The sequence below is a fragment of the Tetrao urogallus genome (genome assembly GCF_951394365.1).
Source record: "Tetrao urogallus genome assembly, chromosome: 1".
Lineage (NCBI taxonomy): Eukaryota > Metazoa > Chordata > Aves > Galliformes > Phasianidae > Tetrao > Tetrao urogallus.
Window position 1 is genome coordinate 50,696,898 of NC_136813.1, and position 19,100 is coordinate 50,715,997.

The 19,100-nt window shown below is 42.4% G+C and overlaps 1 protein-coding gene across 1 annotated transcript in view; it reads left to right on the forward strand.

Annotated features, from left to right (window-relative positions):
- RAP2A (RAP2A, member of RAS oncogene family) overlaps nucleotides 1-6,406 on the forward strand; it is a gene marked incomplete at both ends in the record, with an annotated part of 29,524 nt that extends 23,118 nt beyond the window's left edge. The window contains one exon of the mRNA XM_079549429.1: nucleotides 6,169-6,406. Within this exon, the coding sequence (XP_079405555.1) occupies nucleotides 6,169-6,406 (238 nt within the window). The remainder of the gene's footprint in view (nucleotides 1-6,168) is intronic.
- Nucleotides 6,407-19,100: the final 12,694 nt, after the last annotated feature.

Consider the following 19,100-nt stretch of genomic DNA (forward strand, 5'->3'; position numbering starts at 1 on the left):
CATTTAAGCAGGGTGATGTACCTTGTTCCTAAAGCATGTTCTACAGATGCATGTAATTGATCTTGCAAAAATTTGTTCCCTAGGAGGTCTTGAAAAGTCAAATCTTCCTGTGTTACATCTGAGTATATTTCTTTTAAGCTCCGCTGTGATGTTTGCCCTAGAATACATACTTCACTGCACTGATATAGAGGAACAGGCAGCAGTTCTCATTTTCACATGGCCCTCATCCTTTTCATTAGGAAAGATCAGTGCTGCTCAAAGCTTTACAGCAGCACTGAGAAAATTGGATTTTTCTGTTCCAGGAATGAGAGGCAGCAATGTTCTGCTTCTCTGATGTGAAGGGGACAGGTGGGGGAAGAGGCTGCCCTAAAAGGTGAGAGATACACAGCTCCTGCAGGGGACAACTGCCCTATTGCACATCCCAGGGTGGCAGCAGCAACAATTTCTGTGTTTTTCAGGGCTCTAGTTGAGGTAATGGCATTTTAGACTTTTTATTCTGCTGATATAAAATCTGGTAGGTATATACTGAGATGGAATTTGCTGAATACTGATACAGAGTTGAATAGAATAAAGACCATGGTGTCTGTTTTGGGACTGTGTGTGTCAGTAGGTTAGATCCAGCTTGAAGCTTTTGGAAGGATTTGTGGATTTCTGAGCTTGATTTTTGTAATTACACAGAAAGGTTCTGCATTGCTGTTTAAACATTGCAAGACAGTTTTTTCTTGTTCTTTTTCCTTTCATAAAGCAATTTTCACGTTGGGTCACTAAAATCCACAGGGTGAAAAGCCTGTGGGGAAGAGATGTTCTTCTTCCCTTCAGATTTCATTAGAATCACGTCGTTCTGCTGCATTTGACAAATAGCCCTTTCTTGTTGCGGGCCATCCGGGTTGTTGTATGCTGAAACCCAGGCACTGCAAAGTAATGAGAATGGCAAGTGGTACCTTCACTCAATTTGGGCAGAGAGGAGCCTAATGAGGTTCAGCAAGGGAAAGGTAGAGTCCTGCACCTGGGCAGGAATAACTGCATGCATCAGTACTCATTAGGGGCTGACCTGCTGCAGAGGAGACCTGGGTGTTCTGGTGGGCAACAGGTTTGTCATGAGCCATCAATTTGCCTTTGTGGCCAAGAAGGTCAATGGTATCCTGGAGTGCATTAAAAAAGAGTGTGGCCAGCAGGTCAAGGAAGATGATCCTCCCCCTTTACTCTGCCCTGGTGAGGCCACATCTGCAGTACTGTGTCTAGTTCTGGCCTCTATTCAAAAAGACAGGGAACTCGTTCTAGAAATAGTCCTGTGGAGGCCTACAAAGATCATAGAATCATAGAATCACAAGGTTGGAAAGGACCTACAAGATCATCTAGTCCTTCCCCTCATCACCATTGCCACCACAAGCACTAAACCACATCCTGCAGCTCCTCATCCAGACGCCTCTTGAACACTGCCAGGGACGGCGACTTCACCACCTCCCTGGGCAGCCATTCCAGTGCCTGACCATTCTCTGAGAGAAAAAGTTCTTCCTTATGTCTAACCTAAACCTCCTCTGGTACAACTTGTGGCCATTTCCCCAGGTCCTGTTTGTTGCCTGGGAGAAGAGGCCAAATGCCTTTTCATCACAACCTCCCTTCAGGCAGTTATAGAGTGCAGTGAGGTCTCCCCGAGCCTCCTCCAGACTGAACAACCCCAGCTCCTTCAGTGTCCTCACCTCACAAGTTTTGTTGCCCTTCTCTGGATGCTGTTGGATGCCATTGGCCCTCTTGGCCACCTGGGCACGTTGTTGGCTCGTGTTCAGCCGAGCATTAACCAACACCCCCAGGTTCCTTTCCTCTTCACATCATCACGTCATCCAGCCACTCATCCCCAAGCCTGTAGTACTACATGGGGTTGTTGTGCCCAAAGTGCAGGATCCGGCATGTTGAATCTGTTGAATCTTGGTCTTGTTGAACTTTATCCCATTCACTTCAGCCCAGTGATCCAGCTTATCTAGATCCCTCTGAAGGGCCTCCCTACCCTCAGGCAGATCGACACCACCTCTCTATTTTGGTGTCATCTGCAAACTTACTGAGGGTGTGCTCAAGCCCCTCATTTAAGTCATCAGTAAAGATATTAAACAAGATGGGCCCCAGTACCAACCCCTGGGGGACACAACTTGTAATGGGTTGCCAGCTGGACTTAACTCCATTAACCACTACCCGTTGGACATGGCCCTCTAGCCAGTTCCTTACCCAAAGAAGGGTAGACCTGTCCAGGCCACGGACAGCCAGTTTCCCCAGGAGAATACTGTGATAGATCATGTCAAAGGCTTTGCTGAAGTGTAGGTAGACTATATCGATAGTCTTTCCCTCATCTACCAGTCTGGTCACCCAGTTATGGAAGGAGATGAGGTTGATCAAGCGTAACCTGCCTTTCATGAACCCATGCTGGCTGGGCCTGATGCCCTGGATGCCACACATGTGCTGTGTGATCTCTCCCAGGATGATTTGCTCCCTTACTTTCCCTGGTACTGAGGTCAGGCTGACAGGCCTGTAGTTCCCTAGAAGCTCCTTACAGCCCTTCTTGTAGGTGGGAGTCACATTGCAAGTCTCCAATCCTCTAGGACCTCTTGAGGTGCCAGGAGTGCTAGTAGATGGCGGAGAGCAGCTTGGTGATGAGGGGCCTGGAACTTCTTCTGTAAGAGGAAAGACTGAGCAACCTGGGACTATTGGTAAGAGGATGGTGGTGCCCAGCAACAAGACAAGAGGCACTGAGCACAAACTGAAATACAAGAAGTTCCATCTGAACACGAGGAAAAACTTCTTTACTGTGTAAGTGGCAGAACACCGGAACAGGCTGCCCAGGGAGGTTGTGCATTCTCCTCTGGAGATATTCAGAACCCAATGGTTTTGGGTGACCATGAGTGGCCACCTGCCCAACATACTCTAGGGATCCTGTTTTAACAGTGGGACTGAGCTAGAAGGTCTCCAGAAGTCCCTTCCAACCCCTGTGATTCTGTGAGCTCCTGGTGCAGGATGGGCAGCAGTAAACACAGTCTTGAGCCAGGAAACTTGTCTGTGCCCAGCTGACATAGGTTTGCCCAGGACCTGGAATGAGGTAGGAAGCTCTGGAAGCTTTAGGGTTTGTGTGGTGTTACCAAAAGCTGGGGCCATAGAGCCTCTGAATGGAGGTCAGCGGGGGCTGATGTGGAACCCCGTAACTTCTGCTAAGGCCTGCTATGTCTGAGATGGCACTATCCAACACTGCCTGTCTGTCATCATCTTGCTGTATGGAGAATATAACACGCAGACATCTACTATGGCAGGACTGGTACTGAAATGGAGCTAATAAACCCATACTGCAGCAAGTCGTCTGCTCAGTATCCATGGACTGGAATATTGTGATGTTCCAGTCTGCATTCATCTTGATGATAAGTAATGACTGTTCTTTGTATTCTGAATGAAAAATCATGTAGTGTGTGTGTATGTAAGTATGTATGTATATATATATAAATATATATATATATTTATATATATATGTATGTTTTGAATTCATATAAATTTTAAAAGGCACGCTGAATTTACGCGTACTTTATATATTTGCTTTGTAAATTTGACTACTCAAAAATGAGGTAATAAAGGATGTATTTTATAAAAAAGCCAACCTTATTTTTGCCCTTTGAGGAAGAATTTGACAAGGCAACATGAGGATTTTGCAGGAACTTTGTTCTTTTACACAACTTAATGTTATAAAGTTGTCATTGGATGAACATGGATTATAAAATACATAAGACTATTGACTGTAGGATTTCAATCTCTTTTGAAGTGGTGAAGGTAGGCAGTGAACAAGGCAAACACAAGCTGTAAAGGCAGGAAAAACCAATACAGAAAAGTGATTCTGTCCTGTGTAGTAGCTCTTAGATGATGCTGTGTAAGTAAATTCAATTATTTTTTTTTATATCTTGTCAGCTCATCAATTCATCTTTGTGTCCTCCACTACAAAATTTCTATCTCCACCCCTTCACTTCTCAGATGCTGAGCACTCATAGCAAATAGTGCCTCAAGTCCTTAGTTAGTTGCCCTCCTTTTCTAGGGTTCTTAAATCCTAACAATTTACCCTAATATTTTAGTGGAGCTGTCTGTAAATCTGCAACAAGTGTGTGGGCTTTTTTTCCTCTTGTTTGTCAGTAAATCAGAGCAATTGTGCAGAATGAGAAGAAGTGGTGTCGTTTTAACTGTGGCTCATCCACTTTGCAGAGTGCTTCTCAAGTGACTGCTTTGAATTTCTTCCTTATTCTCACTTGTAAAATTGAGACAATGGAGAATATCTAGAAGAAGTAGAAGAAAGTTTATGCTTTGGGGCCCTTAGATATCACAACATACAGTGAAGCTGATCCTGCTTCCACTGAAGGATTTAATACTGTACAGCGAATAAAATAAGATTCATGCACCTGGATAATAAAGATTAAGAAGTACTCAATTGTTGAACACACCATCCATGTAATTAAAGACTATGCTATCACATGTTCAAATGCGGGAGGACAGATTTGCAAGATGCTTTTGTGTGTTTTGTTACTTAATGGCAACTTAGCTCTCCTAATAGTTCCAAAGGTATCATTGTGCTGAAGTGTGTATCTAGAGAGTAAGAAATGGACTGCATCTGTTCAGGTAAATGAGGGTAGGATAAATGGTGAGAAAGTGAGGGGATTCCTCTACAGTTAACGACTGTGGCCTTAGACTCTAGATTTGAGTGGTGCGCTCAGAGTTGGCAGAGAGTCATAAGCAAGCTTAAAATTTTACTTGCATCCTATGACGTGCTTGGATCAATTTTGGATACTGACTGGTGTGAGAATTTACTGTCCCCATACCCTTTGACTTGGAGCCCACAAGCCTTGTGTCAACAGGAGCACAGAGGTTCTGTTTCCGTGCAGAGACTTGACAGCTTAATTCCTTCATCTCTGGTGGGTTAGCACAAGCTGCAGGGGTACCTGCACCAGCTCCGCTCTGCTGCCCTACCTGGAAAGCAGGAAGAAAGAGGTAAATAGTTGATGTGTAGGTGTCATGTGTAACATCATAAACTGCTGCAGGTAGTAGCAGTGAGTGTTGTCTGTCTGCAGCTTGGTCTTGCTCAAATCCTTTGACTGATTTGAGTGCTACTGACCTAACACAAAGTAGAAAGTTGGGTTTGTATTAAGAGAGAGCCATCTTGTTTCTCTTGGATCTTAATTTAGTTTAAATGTTAAGAACTGTAATCAGTTTTTCTCTCAGTCCTTGTTGCTTTTTTGAGAAAACCAGTGTTGAGAGCGTTTTGGAAATCGGCCCAGTGTTGTCTTCTCTGTTATGTCAAATATGTAAATTTAAAACCTGACTAAACATTTGCTTAGCTCCGTGAAGAAGGGTTTTATGCACGTGAGGATGGAGGAGAAAAAATAGTAAAAAACAGGCATGTTAATCAGAAGGAAAAGGCAAGGATCCTTTCACAGGGATGTGCAAAGTAATAAATTCCTAAGAACTGTAGTAGTATTGCCTGGTATTTCTTTTTCTTTTCAGCATGTATAACTGGTGTAACAGTATGAATACTGAAAGAAAAAAGTTGTATCTTCTGTATTGGCTAATGCATGTTTTTATATATCACTACTTGTGTGTGTAGAAAGTACTTGAAGTGGGCTGCCTGAAATTTCACATGAATTTTACTGGCAGTTTAGTTTTCTCCCATTTATTGCTCATCTGAGAGTTCTGTGTATATTAGCCAATGGTAGATGTACCTTTGAAAGGGAGAATGATACATCTCCCTTATTGCAAGCAAGAAATGCAGTATGCTGCCTGTTCATGGAGAAGGAAGATGTAATGTTGGAGAGAGACTTGAACTTCACTCTTTTTCTTGCGCTCTGAGATGAACAACATGGAAAATATGATTGTAGTACCTGTTTTTGCAGTGTGGAAGAGCTCCAGGCAGGTTTCGTGGTGGAAGGTAAACTTCACCTAAACTTCAAGAAAACTCTGGGAGAAAAGATGTGCAATAAATCACTAGAATGATTTATTATTCTAATATGAGGCATTTTCTTCAGTGTAAAAATTTCATTGCCCACATGTCTTTCATGTCGGGTACTGTTTGCAAATAGATGCTTACACATTTGAATATGTTCTTCTCTGAAATATAACTATCACTGTGGATTTTTTGTTTTTGTTTTTTAACTGCAGGTATGAGAAGGTGCCTGTAATTCTGGTTGGTAATAAAGTGGACCTGGAAAGTGAGAGAGAAGTGTCATCGAATGAAGGCAGAGCCTTAGCTGAAGAGTGGGGCTGCCCTTTTATGGAGACCTCTGCTAAAAGTAAAACGATGGTGGATGAGCTCTTCGCAGAAATTGTTAGACAAATGAACTATGCAGCACAGCCAGACAAAGATGATCCATGCTGTTCTGCATGTAATATACAATAGCATTAAAAATGACCTAACCTGGACTTTAAATTTGAAGAAATTTTGTAAGGTGGTAAAACTGTCTACTTCACTTCCTGGTTTGTGGGTCACTTGAAATACATCTGTAGTGAAGTAGCAACATTAACTCAGAGCTGAGCATTGGAAGTCAATCACTGACTCTGAATATAATTGGGTTCAATGACCACATCTCACCCGTTTTTCCCTTTGAGTACCTGCAATGTTACGGCATAGCCAGTCGATCTACAGGGTCGTTCCATTTGAGCATACGTGTTATCATGTCCAACAGCAATGACAGCAACTTTCTGCAAAGAAGTTGGAAAGCCTTGGAGGTGGGGAACTAGAGCGGTGAAGAGGATGTCCTTGAAGACCCTTTGCAACTAGCATAAGTGCAAAAGGAGAGCTAAGTCTATGAGCATTTAATTGCTGTGCTTTGGGACGTGCGCTATCACTTGTGGCCAAGTTTGTTCAACTGTGTTGATTTCACCTGAACTTCTGACAGTGTTAGAGGAAGAGGTTACCAGAGACCTATATTGTTTGGATTTTTTTCAAAATTGATGCTATTATTTCTACACTTTATCCCACATCTTGAAATAGAGTACATTGCATCAGTGAGTGAAGCGAGAGGCAAGATCTGCAAACAGGTGACAGGTGAAGAAACAGTATGGCATTGGAATGTTTTCAATCTTTCGTTTTGCTGCTCAAAAATGGAGGATCACTTCAGGTTTTGGTCTGCAAAAAGCCAAACAAACCCTCTGTTTACAAAGCAGGAAGCATCTTTATTTATCACTTTACTGAACCAGGAGGAAGCAACTGTGATGAAAAAATTGCTGAGCCTTATTAACAAGGAACACTTTAATAGATTAACTAGTACCATCTTGTAAGGAAAATTAAGCCATGTTGCATCCATATGTTCCCTTCTGCAGAAACCTCATGGGACAGTATGAACATCCTGCATCTTTAAGTTTGTTAAAGACAACAGTTTTTTCTTGCCTTTAAGGGCTACGTTCTCTGGTGGGATCCCTAACTAACCTTTGAAAATCAAGTTTGCTATTTCATAGCTTTAATGACGAAAACTTAAATTGGATAACCATGTAAAATCATTTGGTTCAGAGCTGAAATAGTTACAGTTATGATTTCTTAAGTGAGTGTGGAAATGGCTCTTTAATTGCCTGAGACACACCATTCAAAGATTGCCCCAATTATTTGAGTGTTAAATGGTGGGAGCAAATATTTTATTTTGAAAGGATGCTCGAGCTCTGGCTTGCTAGTTTCATAGCAGTGAAGTATTTATCATTTGCATGACTAATGGCACAAAAATACCTATTCTGAAGTCTTACAATCAAAGTATAGAGAAGTTTTCAATCACAATGTTTAGATTTTACATGCTGGAGAGATCGTCTTGAGTTGGATCTCTTATAGGTAAAATTGGCCATAAAAATACAGAGTCACTGAGCCTGTGGTCTAAATAACACCATGCGTTCATTAGTTTTTCAATCTTGTGCAGTAACAGTGTAGTTCCTTGTGTTTAAATGAGTGAAAACAGGGGTGCTGGGCTGTGTGTGTATGTTGAGTGTGTATGTGTGTGTGTATATGACCCTTAGAAATGCTGTAATTGGAGTTAGGTTCGAGAGTTTTGCCTTCATCTGCAGAACTGCCTAAAAATGCTCTCATCTTCTACAAAGGAAACTTTGTACAGCACACTTAGCAGATTTTCATATGCATTCTTAACGTTTAAATTGTAGTTCAGTGGATGGTAAGCTAAGGAAATCATATTAATCGAAGAGAACGGACCATCTCTGCCCTTAATTTTTCAAAACCTTTCTACAACCAATGGATCGAAGGGCATTAGATGTCACGAAACATCATGCCTTACTCGAACGTTAATATAGCCCTTCTTCCCATCTACCTTTTGGAACTTTTGTTACTGTACTTAGTTCTCCTTGAGATATTCACACCGTTTATTTCTGGCATCTGAATGCCCACTTTGGGTGCTCTGAACTGCCCTCCTAGAGGCACCTACCTCTTTCCATTGACTATATAGCAAAGCTTAGGCTTTTATCTTCGGTCCTCTGAGTCACTTCTATGCCTAAACTAGATGGTATGAATGTTCTCTTCCCCCTTCCCCCCCCCCCTCCATCTGCCCGTTTCAGCCACCATGCTTAAGCAAGGTTTCAGATACTGAATTGGTGATAGTGTAATTTTTCAGATATCCAGTTATTAAGCAGCACAGCCTACCTGTAAAATAGCTTTTCAGTGCGACATCCACTGCATAAGCACTCAAAAAAGGATTAAAAGCCCCATAAAACTTAGAAGTGCATGTTATGCAACGTTATTTACAGAGGTGTTAAAATCTTACCTCGTTCATCGGCCAAGAAAATGGCATGAAGTACAATGTGAATGGCCTAACATGGAGTTGATAATATAAAACAGATAAACAGATGAGCTTCTAATATAAGAAGAATGGCAAGTGGAATTCCTAACAGAAGATACTAATGAAAATATACCCTGGTCTTACTTTTACATTACACTTTCACAATTTCTGAAACTCAGATTTGTGTATGCTGTCATGCAATACTGCAGGGCAGGGGGGGAGAAGAGAGGGGGAGCATAACTGTTGTTTTTTTCTTATAATTCTGAGGAAGTAGTTATGCACTATTTGTATTTCCACTAATGTGAAGATAGTGGAGCTTGAATCAATGACAGTTGCACTTGACAGAGATTTTTTCCAAAATCCAGGGGTAGCAGGAAGGTGGGTGAGTGAGCCACACAGCACTTCTGTGGCCTCCCTTGTGTGGGACTCATGCTCGTTGTTTAATTTGTACCCTGAAAGGATTACCAATTACAATCTTTGAAAAGTTCTTATAACATGCCTTAAAATATTATGATTTGTTCCAAAGACCCGCTTTTTCCTTTGGCTGTTCTTGTAGAGCTTTGTCCTTTTCTACAAAAACAGCATTTCTCTTTTATTTTTTTTTTTATTGTGCTTTTTTTTTTTTTAATGTTGCAACTTTTATTCTTTTAAGCTATGATAGTGATAGCAACTGTTTCCTCTTTCCCTTAAAAGTGCACACAAGAACTGGTCCAAACAAACGGAATCAAATCAAGAGTATTACACATAGTTGCTTTTTTACTGTTGTTTTTGTTCTCCCTCAGCCCCTTCAGAGCATCAAAAGGACTTGGTGACTTTTTCTGTTCTGGTTCTAGCCTCTCCCTAACCCCAGTGCTACAGTTGCCATTACTTTTCTGTGGGAAAACTACTGGTATTTGCTTTCCTGTATAGAATGTTGCCTAAAGATGTCAGCCATTTGGTTGGGGGGGTTTGTGCATGTTTGTTTTTTACTTTGATTTTTATTTTTGTTTTTGCCAGTGTGCCGTCAAAGCACTGGTTAGGCTTTAATTGTGAAACTCCGCAACAAAAGCCAACGTTTGACGACTGCAGGAGGCTTTTATCTGCATTGTTGTGCATCTCTTGATTCTTGATCAGGGTTTGAAGAAAGACTGAAGTGGGTGCTGGAACCAGGCTTAACGCTGTTGATTTGGAGTTTCCCAGAGGTGAATTAATGTATTTCACAGATAACTGTTGAGCTCTAATACAACTGGCAACTTAAAAAAATGAGGCAACAGTTTGTTTTGTAACAATGTCAGTTGTTAAAACCTTGATGTTTCAAATAAAACAAGAATTGTACATAGAACTCAATGCAAACTCAGCAGTTGTATTTGGAGTTAAATTATTTTAACAAATAAATTTATTTAATGAAAACTCCCCTGTGTTGTCCATTTCGATTTGGTCACCCAGAGTTCACCCAAAGCTTACTGAAGCAACGCAATAATTTTGAACGTGCTGTCTGTTCTGCTGGGATTCAGCTGAGCATTTCTTGCCAACGTGCTGCTCTTGTACAAATTAAATAGCACTAAGAAAGAAGTGAGCATAGTTTCATTTTAACAGATGGGTGCGTACGTCAATTTAAGTTATATGCTTGACAAAGAACCACAACAAAGGTTTTGTTTTCCTACTTTCTCAGATGGGTTTATGTGACAACTGTCAGTAAGACTTGGTATTGTTTAAGCTGTGCATCTTGCCATGGCAAAAGAACGTTTACCATAAAATGATAAAATGATGCAGGACCTTGGTCAATAGATGATGATTAATATCCAGTGCTCTTTTTATAGCAGTGAGGTTGTAAAGGGTTAAAAGGGGATTGTTTGTTATATCAGCTGTTTAATTGATGAGCGTTTTCGCAGGCTTTCATCATGGTACAAAAGGAGTTAGTGATGGAAAGAACTTCAAATACAATTAGCGTTGAAGAGATTTATAATTGAACAGTTGAGCTATTGCTGACAGGATTATTCTAGCTAATTGGCAGTGATCAGCAGTTTAGTCATGCCAGTATCACTGAAATATGCTGTTTTCAGTAATGGCTGGTGCTTGGTGGTCTCTTGGTTCCATGTTGCGCATGCCATAAGGAACCTGACTTCTGAGGCTGGGACATCTTAAAAGGTCTTAATTCTATGGATAGTATAGAATAGTGTTAATCTTATGCTTTTGATTTGCTGGTGCATTCTGTGGAATGGTTCTAGTGGAGCTTGTGTGGGTGGACTCTTGCAGTCCCATTAACATAAAGGTCTTTGTGCCCAGGAAGATGAGTAGACAGGGGCAACGGGAATTCATTGGGATCTTCTAAAAAGCTCCAAAAGACAGTCTGCAAAATATGCACTTCACAAATACTCAGTAACTAGAAATCTGGGTGTCTCACTCTTAACAAATGCATTCCTTGAGCCCTTTAATTATAGTAATTATTATTTTTTTAGTTACTGCAGGAAGCTAGTTGGCTCTGAGAAAGCTTCTTAAAGTATTTTAAATGGAAATGAATGTCTCATTATCTGTCCCTGATTAATATCTGTCTTACAGGTTGTAGATGTAATACTGTCTATCTTCTCACACTGGAGGTATTAGTTTAACATAGTGCTATGTGCACAGTACTTCTCTGCTAACTTAGTGCTACATAAAGAATTGGATGGGTGATCACACTCAGAGTTTCAGTTCATGGCTTGATGTCCAGGTGGAAGCCAATGACAAGTGATGTCCCTCAAGGACTGGCAATGGGACTGGTATTTAACATCTTTGTTGGCAACAAGGGTGGTGGGATTGAATGCAGCCTCAGCAAATGTACAAATGATACTGAGGTATGTGATGTGGTTGATGTGCTGAAGGGGCCATGACAGTCCTGAGAGTTGGGCCCATGTGAAGTGCACAAAGTTCAATGAAGCCAAGTCTTGCACATAGGTCTGGGCAATAAGTACAGCTGGGTGGAGAGCGGATTGAGGGCAGCCCTGAGGAGAAGAACTTGGGGGTCCTGATGGATGAAAAACTTAACATGAGCCAGCAGTGTGCTCTTGCAGCTCGGAAAGCAAATGGTATCCTGGGCTCCATCAGAAGAGGAGTGGCCAGCAGGGACAGGGAGGTGATCGTCCCTCTGTGCTCTTGTGAGGCCCCATCTGGAGTACTGTGTCCAGGCCTGGAGCCCCCAGTACAAGAAAGACAGAGAGCTGTTGGAGAGGGTCCAGGGGAGGGCCACAAAGATGATCAGGGGGCTGGAGCACCTCCCCTATGAAGACAGGCTGAGGGAGCTGGGCTTGTTCAGCCTGGAGAAGAGAAGGCTGTGGGGTGACCTCGTTGCAGCCTTTCAGTGCCTAAAGGGAGCCTACAAACAGGAGGGGAATCAACTCTTTGAAAGGGTAGGTAACTGCAGGACAAGGGGAAATGGTTTTAAGTTGAGGGAGGGGAGATTTAGGTTGGATGTCAGGGGGAAGTTCTTTACAGAGAGAGTGGTGAGGTGCTGGAACAGGCTGCCCAGAGAGGCTGTGGATGCCCCGTCCTTGGAGGTGTTCAAGGCCAGGTTGGATGGGGCCCTGGGCAGCCTGGTCTAGTACTAAATGGGGAGGTTGATGGCCCTGCATGTGGCAGGGGGTTGGAGATTCATGATCCTTGAGGTCCCTTCCAACCATGGCCATTCTGTGTGACTTAGACGGTCTGGTGGATGAGAAACTCAGTATGAGCTAGCAATGTGCAATTGCAGACCAGAAAGCCAACTATACCTTCGGCTGTATTAAAAAAAATTGTGACCAGTAGGGTGAGGGCTGTGGTTGTCCCATATTCCACCATTATGAGGCCCCATCTGGAATACTGTGTCCAGACCTGATGTTCTCACCACAGGAAAGATGTGGAGCCGTTGAAGCAGACCTGGAGGAAGCCATGAGAATGATGAGGGGGCTAAAGCACCTTCCTTATGAGGAAAGCCTGAGAGAATGGGGGTTGTTCAACCTGGAGAAGAAAATGCTAAGGGGGCAGACCTCATTGTAGCCTTTTAGTACCTAAAGGGGCCTACAGGAAAGCTGGAGTGAGACTCTTTTATCAGAAAGTATAGTGATAGGACAAATGATAATATTTTAAACTAAAAGAGAAGAGATTTAGATTAGATATTAGGAGGAAACTTTTTTACTTGGACAGTGGTAGAGTAATAGGGCACTGGCACAGGCTGCCCCAGAGAAGCTGTGGCTGCCATATCCGCGGAGGCATTCAGAGAGAGGTTTTTTGGGTTCCTGGGCATCCTGATCCAGTGGGTGGCAAGCTGCCCACATTAGAACTGAATGAGCTTTAAGATCCCTTCCAACTCAAACCATTCGATGATTCTATATTATGATCTCATTTGCAAGTGGGTGGCAGGGAAAAGATATTCCTCAAACCAGTCACCAGGTAGTACTGCAATCACTAACAGCAAATCTTCATCCTACTCTGGTAGAAACAATTCCTCTGTAGACTTTCAAGCATGTTTTGGTTTGATTTCAATGTGAAACAGTTTGGGGATCAGTGAGAATTTATTTCCAAGTTTTCACAGTATGATGCCCACGTTTGAAGGCAGCTGGATAACATGGCTGCCTACTCTTCTAAGGAGTGGAAGCAAGGTCGGGCAGCCACAGAAGAACCTCACTGAAGGATGGAGAGGGGAGGTGGGCTGTTGACAAGAGTGGAGATGCATCTTGCTAGATGTAAAAACTCGAAACTGAAAGATTGCCCCGGAAAAATTATGAAAGTAGATTAAGAACGTTATGTAGAATGAGAGTACAACCTTTATCACAGACCAAGACTTGGTATTCCTACACTAAGACATGTATTAACTTCAAGAGTAGTAGTAGAGAACTGGATTATAAAAGGAGACTTCTGTGCAAAATTTCTTCTAGATGAAAGAAATATAAAGCTGCCTCTTGAGACACTGATGGGAAAGATTCTAAATACTCAGATTTTTACTTCTTTTAGAGTCCATACACAGTTTAATAACCAAAAGCCCAATATTACCCACAAGTAGTTGAGACATGTAATTTTATCTTTCCAGCTGTACAACACAGTTTAGAAAAACAAAACTCTTTCGCCCTGCAGCTAAGAATATACGTTGGATTGATGAAAAGCTTAACACAAGCCAGCAGTGTGTGCTTAAACCCAGCAGGCCAATGGTATCCTCAGTTCCATCAGAAGAAAGGTGGCAGCAGGGGAAGAGAGGTGACTGTCTCCCTCTATTCTGCACTTGTGAGCTCCCAGCTGGAGTATTGTGTCCAAGTATGGGGTCCCTAACACAGAAAGATGTGGAGCTGTTGGAGAGGGTCCAGAAGAGGGCCACAGAGATAACCCAAGGGCTGAAGCATTTCTCCTATGACAAAAGGCTGAAGGAACAGGGCTTGTTCAGCCTGGAAAAGAGAAGGTTGCAGGGAAACCTTCCAATATTTAAAGGGAATTTATATACATGAGGGAAATCAACTTTTAACATGGGCAGATAGTGACAAGGGAGAATGCTTTTAAACTAAAGGAAGATAGTAGATTTAGATTAGATGTCGGGGAAATGTTTTACTGAGAGAGTAGTGAGGTGCTGGAACAGGCTGTCCAGAGATGTTGTGGATTCCCTGTCCCTGGAGGTATTTAATGCCAGGTTGGATGGGGCCCTGGGCAACCTGGTCTACTACTTGATAGCAACCCTGCCTGTGGCAGGGAGGTTGGAACTTGATGATCCTTCAGATCCCTTCCAACCTAAATCATTCCATGATTCTAGGTTACTGCTTTTGGGCTTACTCCCTATGCTTCTTTTTACTGCTCACCCTCTGTTCTTGCAGATGAAATAGATAATAGAACAGAATACAGGCCAACTGATGCTTTCAAGTATGAGAAAATGTTCACTTTGTTGTTGTTCCCCAAACTAACAGGGCTCCTGTTTTCTCAAAGTTATCTTTACTGTGGGTGGTTTGTTGGTTTTTGTTTTGTGTCTTTAAATATAAAGTAAAATGGTTCATCTCTTTCTCATGATAAAGCAAAGGAAAATGCATCGTTCTGCATGTGTGAAATTCTTGAGAACTATCTGTTAAGATTTGGCACCTTTCTGGTTTCAGCCATATGGAAATTGCCCTAAAGAATGCTGTCTCAGGACTTATGTCTTAACATAGCCATGTTACAAACCTCTGGAAAAAAAATGGTTAAAGTATAAAACAGGATTGAGCTAGCATCCAAATTCTTCAGCTGCTACAGGCTACGCTTTTGGCCCTTTGTAGTTCATATTTAGTAACTTCTGGGAACAAGACACCTTGCACAGTGCATGACAGTGTTCATCCTGGAATGGAAACTGCTGAGCAAAACAATTTTTTCCCACTCTCTTTCAGGGCTTTGAACAAGTCATGTAGAAAGTCTTCGCTGTGCCCTCACTGTTCCTGCTGCTGGTAGCATAATGCTCATCTTCCTTGAAGGAAGAGGGAGGAACGAGAAGAGATTGAAGGCAAGGTGCAGGCAGCCTCATACTAGCTGGGATGAAGAATTTGCAGAGAAGCTGCTGGGGAGAGCAATATATATTTGTATACAGTGGGTGGGAGCTGAGAAATAGAGTGGGAAAGAGTAGGATGAGATTGTTCAGCAGCGAGGATTCCCAACCACGCATCTTAATGTTATCTTGCTCAAGAAGCAGAAATTAGATTTGCTGGCACTGAAGTCCTCAGGAAGGGATTCAGAGCAGGACTTCACCAACACCAGCAGTAGGGGACTGGTCTGAATGCGTGAACATCATAAGCTGCCTGATGGCTCTAGAAAAGCTTTCAAATGGCCTTCATTTTCAGGATAATTTTAATTAGGAAATCTTGCTTTCTTAAAGTAAAGCAATGATAAATTAACTTTTACAATATTGAAGCATGAGATTTTAATTACAGGAACACTAGTAATTGATCAACCCAAAGAAGATAGGATTCCGCAGAGCAAAATGGAAGGCAAGTATCCAAGTGCTAGCAAGTGAATGGATGATGACTTTCAATGCAAAAGACTTCTCAAATTCTCCATGAACAACCAAGAAATGCGCCAATGTTGCTGTGAGGTGGGTAGGATACTGCAAAGACCCGTGTGTTTCTCTTTTAGCTAAAGCTTACATTTTTCTTTTTTCTGGCTCTGCAGTGAATTTGTTCTGGTGAAGACAACACTCACAATGAGTCCAATGCAGTACTGATTTTATATTTAGTTTTGTGTTTTAAGATGGAAGGAAATAACTGAAGTCTCTGCCAGTTCTGCTTAACTTATCAGAGAAAGATACAGCTGTGAAGATTTCAAGGCTTTCCAGAAGTCTTCTTAGGAGTTGACACCTTCCCTCAAAATGAACTCAAGGGCCCTTTCTTGACGAAGATGATAATTGTGGCGATTTCTGGGAACCTGCCTACTCAAACACTTAAAAGATCATTAAGAGTAGGTGCCCTACACCTTGTTTACTTGCTCCACTATGCATGCTAATTTACTCCAATTATCCTTAATCTCTGTCTTTAAAGTGACCATACACTCATCAGGTAGGTATCCTTCCTCCAGCAGGACACCATCCACCATGAGCTGGGTTTTATGAGATGAGTGAGGAGGAGGCCCTCAACACTGCTTTAGATCTAAAGCAAATTGCTTGTTTTCTGTGTCACTTCTCCCATTCACAAATGGTCTGAAGAGTAACAAATACTGTTTTCTCCCCATCTAAAGATTGAAGTTCCAGTTTCACAACTCTTTGGTTTGTCTAGAAAAATTGGCAAAAAACTTCAGATTTGTCTCTATGGAAAAAGAATAGTGATAAGGAAGGCTTCTTACACTGATAATCAATGTTACACAGTTCTTCACCCTAGGCATTTGCCATTAGATGGGCATCCTGTTTCCATGTTTCATTTTTATTAGGTGAAAAGCAACTTCATTCAGTGAAGTGGAAAGAGATTCCTCCCCCATCTCACCGTTTCATTTTTTCTTTCTTGACTTTGTACTTTGAAGCCATTATTTGGCAAACTGTTCTGGAAGCAATAGCTGATGGCAGAAGCCACTTAATCTGCTCTCAGTAATGCACACAGAGCCTATGCCTCGCTAAAATTATGCATGTTGCTTGCTTGTTTATAAATGGCAAAGTTTTCCATGAAATGAAGACAGCACTTTAGAAAAATTTGTAATGCTGTATCCTCATTAAAATATCCCATTTGTTCTGCATTTTGCATCCTGGTCTAAAGCTTTACAAACCAACACCGCCAGAAACAAACCAGAAAATTAGACAGAAAATAATCCAGGTCCAATTCTAGTTTCCTTATCTGAGTAATTGCCACAAATAAGGTTTCTGCTGCTCACCTATGAATGTGAATAAAAAGGAAAGGAGAGGAAAGGCTTACAGGGGGAAAAACAAGGGGTTCTGACAGCTCACTGTTTTCAGGTGGCAATATCAAAATAATCCATAAAGATCTCTGATCCAGCAAAGATTCTGGAAGCAGGTGATCACTCTGGACTAAGTGGTAACAATAAAAATTCCTTCTTGTCCACATACAAGTTTCCCTGTAAGGAAGCACGTGACTCCAGCACCAAAAGGCTGGATTAGCATTGCAGCAGCTGCTGGATTCACCAACTTTAGCAAAGATTTGATGTGGGCCACAGCTGGGACTTAGTATGTTTCTTTAGGTGTTGTCCCTCGCAGAGGAGGGCTGGGTGCATGGTGTCCATCAGAAACTGCAAAACCAGTGTATGCTGAATAATTAATCTATCTGCTAGTGCTTGCTCCTGAGCACCTACATGTCAGTATGGGCCTGAACTGCTACTGCTATCACATCTCTTCTGAGTAGGAGGCCTTAACCAGAGCCATCTCTGTCACACCATCTGGTATGCGTAGTAATTGACTGATCCAAAGATCACCAGGTCACTCTTTTCAATCCATGTGAAAAACAATGTTTGAGATTGGCCCTCAGACTAATTAAGCAGAGATTCCCCCTCTAATCCCCTCTCTTTGCCCTGGCTTTGTGCAGACAGACTCCGCAACAGTTCTGTTCTTTACGTCATTGATGAAGCACCACGCACTGGCTGAGTTAAACGTGCTGCTGAAGCTGTACCTGTGAGATGTGCTGTCAGATGCATTAGATCTCAGTGCAGTAATTTTGCCTACTTGCACCAAGAGCAAAGTGCCTTGATAACCAGGAGTGTAACGTTCTGCTTCTGCTGGGCCTTTAGCACCACGCAGAGCAAATGACTTCGCACTGTGGAAGCATTTCATAGCATGGTGTAATATCCCGAATCAGAAGGGACCAACAAGATCACGGAGTCCAACTCCTGACTCCACACAGCACCACCCAAAATCAACCCCTATGAGCGAGAGCATTGTTCAAATGCTTCCTGACCTCCAGCAGACTTGACACCATGCCCACCACCCTCTGGTGCAGAACCTTTCCCTAGCCACCAGCTGCCCTTCCCCTAATGCTGTTCCCTTGAAGCAGAGCTCAGCGCTGCCCCTCTGCTCCGTGTGAGGAGCTGCAGCTGTCATGAGGCCTCCCCTCAGCCTCCTCATGACAGCAAACCTTGTGTTAGGGCAGCACGCAGGCTGTTTTACCTCCCTTTACACCTCTCTTACCAACATACCTATCTCACTTCATCGAGAAGACAGGGTATTTCCCTCAACATGCACAATGCAACACCACCACTTTGCAGATCAGTGTTGACTGTTCCAACATGGGACCAGAGTTTTTCCTGCAGCTAACTGAAGGACCATGAGGACTGGAAGGTTTTCTAAAACTCCTGAAGAGCCAAATTAAAATTGAACAGAACTTGGCTCTGCTCCCTGCCTGGTGATTTCAGTGCAGCAGTGTTTAACGCACTCTGCCAGGACCAGTGAGCTGCTGATGGTAAAAGTAGGCTTTCGAAGGCCTATCTTGAAAGTCTGACAAAAAGTAAAGCACCCTGGTAACATCTGCTGAACAATTTTAAGTAGGTAGTAGTTGATCTGCAGCTAAAGTGAGGTTAGTCTCCAGCCAAGAAGACTTTTTTTCTTCTTCTGTACCACTATTGTAAAATGTCTTTGGAAAAAATGAGCAGTCAGCTGAGTGTCTCCAAGGTGAGTTAAATTCAGGGCCCTGGGTCAAAACATCTCAAATGGCTCAGGCTTTAAACCTCTTTTCCTTGCTAGGGCAGGGAGACCTCTGCATACTTGTGGTGCTCAGGCCTGGGAAATAAGAAATCCTGTTCTCTGCTGATGCTTTGATCCATCAGCAATTTATCTGGGCATGCATGTAACCTTTATCACAACTAGCTTTTTGTTTTAATGGCCCAGCAACTTCTAGAAGGGAAATTTATCTGAAAACATATGGCTTTTTGGCTTCTGAGCTTATAGACTATGTTGATATG